The sequence below is a fragment of the Rousettus aegyptiacus genome, unplaced genomic scaffold (genome assembly GCF_014176215.1).
Source record: "Rousettus aegyptiacus isolate mRouAeg1 unplaced genomic scaffold, mRouAeg1.p scaffold_m13_p_12, whole genome shotgun sequence".
Lineage (NCBI taxonomy): Eukaryota > Metazoa > Chordata > Mammalia > Chiroptera > Pteropodidae > Rousettus > Rousettus aegyptiacus.
The window spans coordinates 71,419,000-71,431,477 of record NW_023416287.1 but is presented as its reverse complement, the minus strand read 5'-3'; the positions used below and the strand labels follow the sequence as shown (position 1 = coordinate 71,431,477).

At 32.1% G+C, this 12,478-nt stretch overlaps 1 protein-coding gene across 4 annotated transcripts in view; it reads right to left on the bottom strand.

The window, feature by feature from the left end:
* PIK3C3 (phosphatidylinositol 3-kinase catalytic subunit type 3) overlaps nucleotides 1-12,478 on the bottom strand; it is a 118,232-nt gene that overhangs the window by 58,989 nt on the left and 46,765 nt on the right. For all 4 annotated transcript variants that reach the window (XM_036229991.1, XM_036229992.1, XM_036229994.1 and 1 more), the window contains 3 exons: nucleotides 11,333-11,518; nucleotides 5,165-5,319; nucleotides 3,494-3,584 (listed from right to left, as the gene is read on the bottom strand). In XM_036229991.1, coding sequence (XP_036085884.1) covers nucleotides 3,494-3,584; nucleotides 5,165-5,319; nucleotides 11,333-11,518 — 432 coding nt within the window. The remainder of the gene's footprint in view (nucleotides 1-3,493; nucleotides 3,585-5,164; nucleotides 5,320-11,332; nucleotides 11,519-12,478) is intronic.

The window sequence follows — 12,478 nt, the reverse complement described above, 5'->3', positions numbered from 1 at the left end:
GTACTAATAAAAAAAATGATTAAAATGATGAACCATGAGATAAAAGCTATATTCAGAGGAAAGCAAATATAAAAGTGGCTGATGAACAAAGAAAAGGATAGAGATCAATTGATTAGAAATTTCAGTGCAGTAGGGATAGTTAGAAAAGTAAGTTCGAGTAATAAGAGGTTGTTATCTCAGAGGAGATGTCATTACTTTCAGAGGTGGCAAGAAATCTTATCTTAAATTTTAGAGCAAAAACCTTAGCACAACAGTTTAAATGTATAACATCTTAAAATAAGGAAACTCCTTAATCAGAAAGCTATAATGTAATGCTGAATTCATGAATTTAATAAGTTGAATCTAAGCCTAAAGTTTATCTTTGACTATATGAGGATGCTATGCTTTTAAACAGTGACATAATTTAAATAGAAAACATTTGTATTTCAGTTGACATTATGCTTTTTTTTCATTAACAAAAATTTACTTGCAGAGTATAAATAGGGAAGAATTAAATTTAAAAATATTGTGAAACAGGAAACGGTGTAAAATTTAAACTCAATTTTTATAAGCAATTATTTTAAAAATATAGAACAATAAGAAGAATGTTCTTTATGCAAAAAAAAAAGATCGTATTGAAGGTCAGAGATACAAGAAGACATGGTGAATAAGGATATAGGTAAGTAACTAGTTACTGATTGTATACAATAATAACACTATCTAATTTGTAGGTTAAACAAGATAGAACTAAATCACTGGATAAAAATTACATACAAGTAAGAAGTGTACTGTTTTGGACAAGGTAATACTGACTATGCCAGACCTAATGTTAAAGCTAGATGTTAAAATATCTAGAATAACCAGTAAAAGAATCAATATAGACAATCTAACCTCTAAGTTGGGGATAGAGATGGAAGATAATGAGGGAATTCAGCCAAACATGGGAAAGGAAAAAATATGTAAGAAAAAAACAGAAAGTACCACATAAGATAGTGAAATAAATCCAAATATAGCTCTAATCACAGTAAAAAAAAAAAAAAAAAAAAAAGAGCTAGATGATGTTATTAAGAGATAAATCTAAAATATAAGGCCACAGAAACACTGAAAGAACTGATAAGTATACTAGTGAATACTAATCAGTACAAAGTTCTATTAATATCAGACAAAATAGGCAAAAATATAATTAGGTATAAAGAGGTTTACTAAACAGTGATAGAAGATTCAATTTACTTGAATGCACCTAATAAAATAGGCTCAAAACTTTTAAAGCAATACTAATAGAAATACAAAGAGGATTTGATAATTCTACCATTATATAAGGGGAATTTTACCCTAATTCTTTAACAGATTAAGCAGAAAAAATATATATATCAGGCAAGGGGTACCACAACACAATAAATAAGCTTGCTCTAGTGACATATGTATAATGATGTACCCAACAATTTGGGAACATACCTTCTTACCAAGAGCTCAAATAATTATGAAAAGTGACCATATTTGTGAAATGAGATTAACTGAGTTTCTATCTTCTTTCTAATATTTTGCCAGACATGCATAGTGGTTTCCTAAAACACCAAGAGAAAAAGAGAAATAAAAAAAAAAAAAAAGGAAAAGAAAACAAGACACTTCTCAAGTCAGTGAAGAGACAAGAATGTTGGTATCTGTAGAGATAAGAGAGAATTCAGCTTGGTTGGATATTGTCTTGATATCCCTAAACACTTAATTGCTTAGAGATATCTTAAAGGTGATGACTGCCAACACAGTATTATTACTCTACTTGGGGATAGGAGAAGGGGGAGAGAAATAGCACTTAAAATGATTCCTACTGTTTTCTGGGATAGTCTGGATTACCTGAACTGTTTAAGGAACTATTCAGCTTAATCACTGCATAACAATAGACAAGTTCATTAGTCATAAAAGAAGTACTAGAAATATATATATAAAAAAATTTATTTTTAGGGTAAAAGTTTCAAGTGATAGGTAGTGTGTAAAACAATATTCTGAACATAACTTTCAGAATCCAATCATATCACACAATCTTCATTATAAACCTCTCTGGTTCAAGCCACTGATAAATCTCCCTGGAATATTTCAATAGCTCCAAGTAAAAGGCATTTGATACCCCAGCCTACAAGGCCCTGCATGACTACTTCTTACTCTGTCTCTAACTCATTCTTCCACCATGCTCCCTTCTGCTCACTCCCCAGGGCCAGGCACACTGGCCTCTGCTGTTCTCAAACACACTTAAACTCTGGTTTTAGGGCCTCCGTATTGCTGTCTCCACTCTGCCTGAAATACTCTTCCCCCAGATCACCGCAGGTTGTTCCCTCACCTGCTTCATCTTTTATGAAGATATTACTTTTCCAGGGAGGCCTTCACTGACCAATCTTTTGAAAATTGCAAAAGACTAATCCCACCCTAACACTCCCTATTATCCTTCCCTGATTTATTTTTCTCCATAGAAAATAAATATCATTATCTCTTCTACTACATATAAATATTAACTATCATCAGCCCAATACTAGAATGTAAGCTCCATGAAGACAGAGTTTGACTGCTTTGTTCTCTGCTGCATCATCCCCAGCACCTAAAATAGTTTCTGGCACATAATAAGAATTCAAAAGCTATTTCTGAATGAATGTATTACTGAATCAATAAATCAGTACCTTAGCTTTGAAAGGGCAAAAAATTTAAACTGGCGCTGAATGGTTCCTTAAAGGGTTCCCTAAGGATTCTACGATCCTGTAGTTAAAAATTCCTTTTTCAGTATTTTCTATTATATCAAGAGGAAGGCAGACACGCAAACTCTGGTTAACAGTTAATAGTAAAAACAAGAGTCATTCAATCATCAACATTAATTCCTAAATATCGACTAAAAGTAATAAATATACCTAAAAACTGAATTTTCTAATATCAAAGCATGTATTATTTGTTTTAAACACCAGGGGTGTGAAAGATTCTTCTCAAATTAGAAGTCTTAGAGAGAAATTCAACAATACATACGAGATCGGCTTCTGCAAATGCAATTCCAAATGTACTTTCAGAGAAGAACTAGCCAAATAGGCCTGTTTTACCTCAGAAATTAGTCTACTTATCTAAAAGGATTTAATTTTTCTGTATAAGTTAAAATAACTTATTAGCATATTATCCTTAGTATCAAAGTCATACAGTTCTATAAGGTAATCACAAACACCAACAATTACAGTAATGTTTCATAAATGTGTTAACAATAAATATTCTGAGTTTCCTTAATAAAATATTTAAGCTCAGGTTATTTTCACATTGCATTATGAATCCATTTGTATGCCCAAAGTACCAATAAAGTGCCTTGAATTGAAGATTATATGGCACTTTTTGCTGATAGAAAAAGCTATAAACATGCATCATAAAACAAGTTATTTAATAAAGTTGTAATATTTAGTTTATTAATCAAAATCAATGTTTTAAAGACGAACATAAAATGTTTATCTGGTAGAATCTCTCCTATAGGGAACTTGAAAAGCTCTGTACTTACCTCTAGATTTTCGCCATCTGAACCTTCTTTTGTTTTAGATGCAGGAGGAGGAGAAGATACTGGAGGAAGAGGGCTGCTTATAATTTGGGAGCTGAAAAAATAATAGGAGATATCACTAATATGTAAAATATTCTGTCTGCAAGAGGACATACACATTTTTTAGCAGAGTTCACCTCAATTGTGTCTGGTTAAGGTGTCACTTCCTAGCATTATGCTCTGGAAAAAGAGACCCCGTAGTCATAGAATATAGGCCTCTTGGAAATGTACAGCAAGTCAGCGTATTAAAGCTGTTGATAAGTACTGTAGTTCCAAAAATAGAGCCCATTTTACTTTAACCCAACATTTCAGCATTTCCTGAACATATCTTGCCACAAGGCCACCCCTACCTTTTTTTATCTTTTTTAAAAAAATATACAAATTAGCGACCAGCAGACCATAATTTGGAAAGTGTTGGTTTAGTTTACATTCTGTCATAAAATCTTACATAGACTTCTAAAAAAAAAAAAAAAATTCTAGGTGCCATAAGTAAGGGGAAAGATAAATTAGCATGATTAGAGACTAAAGGCTTCCAATCAATGTATAGTGGAAGAAAATGTGAGGGGTTTCTCTTCTCTTAAATATAGAAAAATATAAAACAACCGAGGGATGAAAAATATGCTTCCTGTTTTTCAGTTCTTCTCCAAAGGAAACACAGAAGATAAGAAAAACAGCATTAACATAGTCATAAAGAAAAATTCAGAAATATAATCTTAAGCTCATGTGATAATTGAGAAAATTGGACTGATTCAGAAAATCTGAATTCTAGATTTTGTTTTGTCATTAACAAATTTCATGACCTTTACAAACAACTTGATACCACTGGGCCTTGGATTTCTCATCAAAAGTCCTAATTATTTCAAATTGTAAAATTTTGTGGAAAGCACAACAGAAAAGTAGAAAGAACAGGATTCAACTCTACTATCTGCAAGGTATACGATTTTGGGCAATTTAGTTACTTTCTGGTTAAGTCTTTCAAATCTGAATTTGGGATATGAATACCTACCTCATAGCAATATTGGAACAAGTTACTGTATGTAGACCACCTCACAATGTCTGCTACAGAAGTGAGTTCTTAATTGCTATTACTGTTAAAAGCTGACTTAATTCAAGTAGCATGCTATTTCTTTAGCATAACTACCAGAGGTGACAAGTAGCCAATAAAAATTTACAATAAAATATTCAAGTCCACTGGCATGCTCTGTCCTTCATTTTATTTTTGTATGAACAATAAATAGCATCTAATACTTTCTGTGCAGTATGTGTCAAACACTTTTCTAAACATTTTATATACATTAACTCATTTAATCTTTCAACAACCCTTAAAGATCAGTTCCTGTTGCTATATCCTCATTTTTAAGATGAGAAACTTGGGCCAAACAGAGAATATTTAAATTATACAGCTACTAAGTGGTAGAGTTAAGAGTTTAACTTAGGTATTCTGACTCGTAGCCTGCAAACACTGCTCTGTAACATAGTACTTCCATATTGTGGATGCATATGCTATATTCATTAATAAAACTTCATACTTAGTACTCACTAGGGTTTGGTACATCTAGGAAAAACAGAAAAGAGAAGAGTGTTTGAAAAAGGGAAAACTTAGATTTGAAAATAAGTCTTCCTGGATATCCATACCTATCTATTTCTGCAGAATTTATTCCAGAATTTGACACACTCTCTGACACTGAACCCTGACTATCCTTCTTGGTAGGTTCTAATCCATTCTTTATATCATCAAAATTTTCATATTTGAGAGCTTGGACCAGCTGTAATAGGTACATCAACAAATCCTGGAAAACAAAGAAACAAAAAAATAAGCTAATATTAGAAAAACAAATGCGATGTGATTATAGACATAATTGATTCCTAAATATCAAACTAGCAATTTTCCTTTATCTAGCACTTATCAATTGTGTTACTTTTGGCAAGTTACTAGGATACCTAACCTCTTGGTGTCTCACTGGGTCCTCATCTATAAAACAGATGTAATCATATAAGCCTTAGAGATGAGTTCTGATGATTAAATCAGTTAACAGAAAAAAGTCACAGAATAATGCTTGGCACAGAGAAAGTGGCCACTAACTGCCTTGTTTAAAGTAGTATCCAAAATACAATGGAAAAATTATAACAAAAAAAGGAGTAAGATGGTTCATGTAAAAAACTAAGAAATTAATGATGGGTCCTTTTTTTAGCAATAGATCAGATAATGGCATTTTATGTCTAAGGTTATATAAGAAACTCCAAATATTCAAATTTTTAAAGAATTTGTTTTATGACTTTTTCTAGTTAGGATTTTTAAAAATCTTGCATTCCTTTTTCTTCCTAAAAGCTTGGTTTTAAAGAATTTATGTTGCTTCTATACAAAAAATCTTATAAAACAGACATGTTAACACTTCTGGTTAAAGAAAATACTTTCCTGAGGACTACAATAATTGTTTGAAGGAAAATTCCTAAGCCTAAATTTTCCACACTTCTACTGATAATCAATGCAATAATTAAGACTAAAAAAGTGTCAACAAAGTAGCTTTTACTTTTCTGGGTATTCCTCTAATGTAAAAAAGACTCTTTAGGTTTAATGTTTAGGATGAAACTATTTTCTATCTTATTCTATAAATGTAGCTCTTAGCCCTTCCCAATGACTTTTTAAGAAAACCCCTCAATTTTTTTTAAGTATCTATTATCTTATAGTTCCAAATGTGAGTTACCTAGTTAGCCCCTCAAAACTTGTAATTAGATAATTTTGAGACTTTGTAACTACCAATTCAATTTCAGTCTCTTCTTTTAGCCCACAAACCAGGTTAAATCCCCTGTAAAAATTTCATGGCATACGCTTTCCTTTCCTATTTGTAACAACTATAGCACTTGTAATTACCTGTTTATTTACTCTTTGTCTTTCTCACCATCTTATAAACTCTATGAAGACAAAGACCACATCCCAACAACCTATTTTCCTTATTTAATATATCTTTTCATAATTTTTTCTTACATTGATAGTCAACATTTTTATCATTACTCAAATACTGACAGAGTAATATATGTGATTTCACCATTAAATATGATTTTTTTCACAAAAAGAGTCAAATGAGAAGTTAACTGGCTTATTAATTCTTATTCAAATATCTCTTCAATCAATGTCAGTGGTCAGGAAAATCAAGTGACTTTATCAAAGTACTCCTATAGAGTACTGTTTCTAAAAATTTTTTAGTTGCAACAATAAACATCTGATTTCCTATTATTTTATTTGAGATTTATTGCATCTAATATCTATAAGTATGCCTCCATGCTTTTTCTTTAAAAAAATGAATTCCATAACAGAAAATTGATTAATATACTTAATGACAAGTAACCTTCTTGAAAGGTAATTCAGTTTTACTACTACCCTTGATTACCAAGGCATGCTTCAGAAATGCCACAGAATATATCACCTGTTATGTTTTCCCAATTACAGAAAAAAAGAAAAAAAAAAACTTTCCTCTTTTGAAGTCACTCATCGCCATCTGATATGTTGGTCATCTCGTATTCTATATTCAAACTACATTTTCCTTCTTTTGTATGGAAATGAATTAACTGCAACAGTAAGTACCAAGTCTGTTTGCTCGTTACATAGTCACATCTTAAAAAATATAAAATTCCTCCAAGCATAGAGGACATAAGCATACGAGTAAAACAGAAAAAAAAAAAAAATCAGGTTTCCATCTCAGGCAATTCAATAAATATTTCTCAAGAGCTATGAAATATTATTTAGATAGTGATCACCATTTTTCTCAAGAAAAAGTTAATTTTAATGCTTCAGAGTACAAATGCAAAGTCACATGTCAAATTCGCCCTCACTTCTTAATTAAAAGTGACTCTTCATATAGGAATTTACAGTTGGAGACACGGGTCCTGATCTTGCCTCACAGACGGCTACATAAATCCCACACAGCGGTTAAAGTGAAATACTTTATATTTTTCCTGTACGTTCCAGTTACCGTCCCTTTGCTCATATTGCTCTTTCCATTTGGAATGTAAACTCACGTCCAACTGTGCAAGTTCTACTCTCCCTTCAATGTCTATCTCAAATGCCACTTCCCCTTGAAATTCTAATGGGGAATCTCTTATTTTGAGCCACACAGCAAGCAATAAGAAATATGGTTTTAAAAATTTCTTAAGTATAATATTAGCAAGTCAAATTCAAAAAGGTATTAAAAGATTGAGTAAGATTTATTTTCCAAATGTACAGCTGGTATAACATTAGGAAATCTATCATTACAGATATCATATTTAGCATATATTATATACTGATTTTTTTTCAGAGAGCAGGATGCTAAGACCTACAGAAAAACAGGAACTCACCTAAACCTATTAGAACTAATAAGGGAAATCACTAAACTGACAAGGCAAAATATAAATATTAAAACAAAAATATAGTTTTCCATTTAACTAACAAAAAATAAGAGATAAAAGTGGTTCATAATAGTAATGTAAATGTCACAGAATAAACTTAATTTTTTTAAAAATGCATAAATTTTTTTTAAAAATTGCAACTTGAATAAAAAAATCATGTCTCCAGAAAGAAGACTCAGTATCATATGGATGTCAATTTTTTCCTCATAAAAATTTAATGTCATTCCACTTAAAATTTTGGTGGCGTTTTAAGAAAACGACAGAATTATTTTAAGTCTTGGAAAGAATGCACAAAAATTATAAAACTTGGAAAAAGAAGAAAGGAAGAAGATTTGTCCAATCATATGTGTAAAGGTATTATAAAACAATTGTAATTTTTAAAAGTATAATACAAACACACGAAACAAAGATATTTGTAGAGGATTATAAGTAAAATATAAAAGGCATATATATTTTTGCTTAATAATTCCAATGCAAGACTATAGAAAAAAATATATACACATTTGTTCACTAAAATACAGTTTTAGCAAAAGACTGAAAATAACATAACTGCCTATCAGAAGAATCGGACAGGTTAAATAAATTATAAAATGAATTTGCAGTAAAATATGCTGCTGTTAAAAATAAGATGTCCATAAAGTCTAAGACATAGCATTTTTATTTTGTACAAACTAAACATGCCTCTAATATCATTTGCCTTGATATTCATTTGCCTGTTTCCAGACTTTAGGACACCAAATATACATGTTGATAATGAGAAAATGTCCAAGATTATACTGTTCAGTCAGTAAATCAAGTTTTTGGCAATATAAGATATTCCTACTCATTAATTTTTAAAAGAGTGTCTACACTGTACACGCGTACATATGCTTACAATTTGCAGAGAGAATATATGGAAAGATAAATGATTGGCTACCCTTCTAGGGATAAGAAATGACTTGAGGAGCGGTTGTCAAAGAAGTATTACTTTCTACATTATTTCTTTCACAATTCAAAAGCAAAGTAAGTCGGGCAGCTGCGGTGGGGAGGTTAATATTACGGTAAAGAAATAAACCAAACACTGTGGGAGCAGAAAATGAACAAACAAAAATGCTGCTTCCTTCTGGGATGGTTCTGAGAGGTATCCCAGAAGTGGTGAGGTCTGTGCCACAGACAATGAAGAAACACATATAAAGTCATGGTTAATGGAGAGACTATGGCACATTCAAGAAGTGAGACTAATTATCCACACATAAAGCACAATATTTTTCATTCAGGTTTTCCAGTTGTCCTGATGTAGATATTTAGACAGAGTAGCCTCTGATATATCTTTTGATGCTATAATTATATGATCTTTTGTAATATCAAAAAACATTTGAAGTTTATAAAACCATAAATACTGTACTCCATAGATACAGCAAAAAGGGGGCATTTTAAAACAATTACAAATGAAAGGCACAACATGCATGATTTCAACATGACATTTATATAAGTGTGCAATCTTTCTGCCTATGTGCATATCAAAACTCTGCCCTATAAAATTTTTTTCCACAACTATCAAATTTCATAAGCAGCTATTATCACTCTATTTTTTGGATAGGAAACTGAGGTGAGAACAATATGTAGTGTTTCCAAAGACATACATAGGTACACAGAAACAGAGAAAAGACAAAATTCTGATCTTAATATACATCTAATGAATCAGTCATAACAGAATTAAAAGGCCTTTTTTTTTTTTTTTTTAGCTGAGTATATATAATTCATTACTTAACTAAGTTCATAGAAAGGGAAATCATGAGATAACCACCATTGGATTTATGCTATATTTCTAAAACCTCAAAAACACTAACAATCAATAAGTGACCCATACTTTGCAGTTTAGATGCATGCATGTTTTTATCATTATCCTCAACCTCTTAACAAAAATTATTAAATGCTCAGTACCTGCACGAACACTGATAACTCCACAAAACAAATATTTAGCATCTAAGCTTATGAGGGAACTGGTCGATGAAAAATGATGATTTACAATTTTTCTACTTAAATTTTTAACTTACACTGGGGAGCTGTTTCAACTACACCCCAGAGGCTTTTATCTAAACTCCTTGACTTATGTCATAGATAATTAATGACAAGTAAAATTTTTAATGAATTTCAAAAGAAATATTTCAAATAAACATGGTAATTTCTTTCTTGTGATACAGTAAAAGCAATTAAGAAAGAGAAGATGATACTATGAATCACAATGCTTAGGGCTGCTTCTTGACAGGAGAGTGAAAAGTATCGTACGTATTCTGATAAAATTATACAATATCTGAGATTTGCCTCAAAATAATCTAGTGGAGGGTAGGGAATGGGGAGAATAAAATAAGTGGTGTTAGAGATGAAACAAGATTGGCTATGAAGTAGCAATTGCTGAAGATGGGTAAATTATATGCAAGCATTCAATATACTATTTACTTAAGTGTTTAAATTCTACTATGATTAAACACACACAAATATTGACCTTAATAAACGCTGTGTTCTGCGTCCTGAAATTCGAATACTACTATGAATTCAAAATAATTTAATTACTTCTTATAAAGGTCGTTGATAATAGGTGTTCTGCAGAATCAACATTCCTATATAAATCGAGGCTTGAGAAGAGTTATTTCATATCCCAAAAGCCTCATATAGGCTAGCATAAACTATTAGGTTATGTTTGAAAGCACATTCAGACTACAAAAATTAATAAGTAAAAAATACTGCTGGATTAGTCTATCTCATTAGGAATTACTAAAATTCAAAATCCAGCAATACTTTGTGTCAACAGAGAGTGTTCTTTCTTCCCTAGCGGTCTAATATGTATATAAATAGCCAGCATAAAGTTTGCGATCTTCGCTTCCCAGGGGATTCGAAATCACCTTCAGAAAATCTACATATACACATAATTGTCAGCAACTGAAATCTAAAGGAATTTGAAGGAGAATAAGATGCCCATGCATCTTTATGTTTTAAAGGCCTCAAGGGCTTTTCAAGGCTACAATTAAATGTGGCTTATTGTATACTGACTGATATAGGGGATCTGAATTATTCCCTAGCTGGTGCTGCATTAAACCATTTTTCATTAGAATTCCTTTTTCTAGACAGAGCAATACAAGCTCTGCTGCCAGGTAAATGTCCTGGGAGAGATTGCCCTATCACAAAACAGATCAGGAAGTAAATTTTCATTTCACAGAGAAGTCCTTGGAGAAATATTTTAATTTTACTTCTGAAAACAAACCTAGTATATCCTCTTCCCTTCTAAAAAAATCTCTCTCTCTCTCATACACACACACTCTCTCTCTCTCAAACACACACACACACACACACACACACACACACACACACACACACAGAGTCTATACTCAGGCTGCAGTTTAAGATGTACTCAAAGAGGAATAATGAATAATAATGTACCTCATCATCTGCCTGTCGCAATCGGGCAACAGCATAACGCCTCACTGTTGGATTGGTGTAATGGGAGGATAACAGCTCCAAGGAATCCTCTACGTCCATTGGCTTCCATTTCCCCAGAAGTTCCAATGCCTGTTTGGCCTCCTGAGGTAGATCCCAATTAACACACTTCAAAAATTTTGTCAAAGCCTAAAATTAGAAAAGATTTTAAAATTAGAAATAACAAATTACTTGGGTCAGGGAAAGTCAAAGGCAACTAGACAGAGTTCCGCCTGGTTGTGATGAAAGAGTCACAGAGTCGTCAACACACTCCTCTGTAAACACTAAACAAAGTTAAACAAATGATGCTCGGAAAAACACTGCAGGACAGAAAAAAAAAATGTTGCCTATTACTTTACAGATCAAACTACTTCCAGAGTGCTATGAATTTTAAAAATTTCTTTGGCTTTTCTTCACTATGCTTTTGTTATTTTAAAATACTGCAGGGCTCAAGACATGGAAATAGTTGAGGCATGTCTCATGAACTCTGAGATGCCTTTGAGAAGATGTTCATTTACAACATCTCCATGTGACATAAAGCAGCCAATGAATAAAAGAGTCCAAAGCCAAAAGAGGATAGAATCCACACCGCTAAACCCACTCTTGAACACCTCTCTAGGGACACTGGGTTTCCTAGACACTCGGTTTCCTAGACACTCACATACATGAGGTCTCAAACTAAATTGAATATGTTATGTCTCTCACACAGAGAAGTAACTATTTAAAAAGAGAGTCAAACAAAACCTCCACAGAAACAAACATAAAAATTTATATATACAGAAGCAGCAGCAGATAGTCCATGATTCAGCTGGCTGTTTGTAGCATCTTTCTAGAACCTCACATCTTTAGATAAGTAGCATACTGAAGTTTTCACCAGACTGTCAGGTAACTAAATTACCTTGAAGCATATCACTCATAGCTGTATACATAACAAATGCTTTTTAAAGAAAGGTACATATCTGTTTTCCATAAATAGTAATCTCCCTACTGGAAACACTTTCCTGGCTAATCTCAAGATATTTTCTTCTATGAATTCATCACTTGAACAAAGATAACCTTAAAATTTTAAATTCCTACTCTGCCCAAACAAAATTTCTTCATTAGTAAATT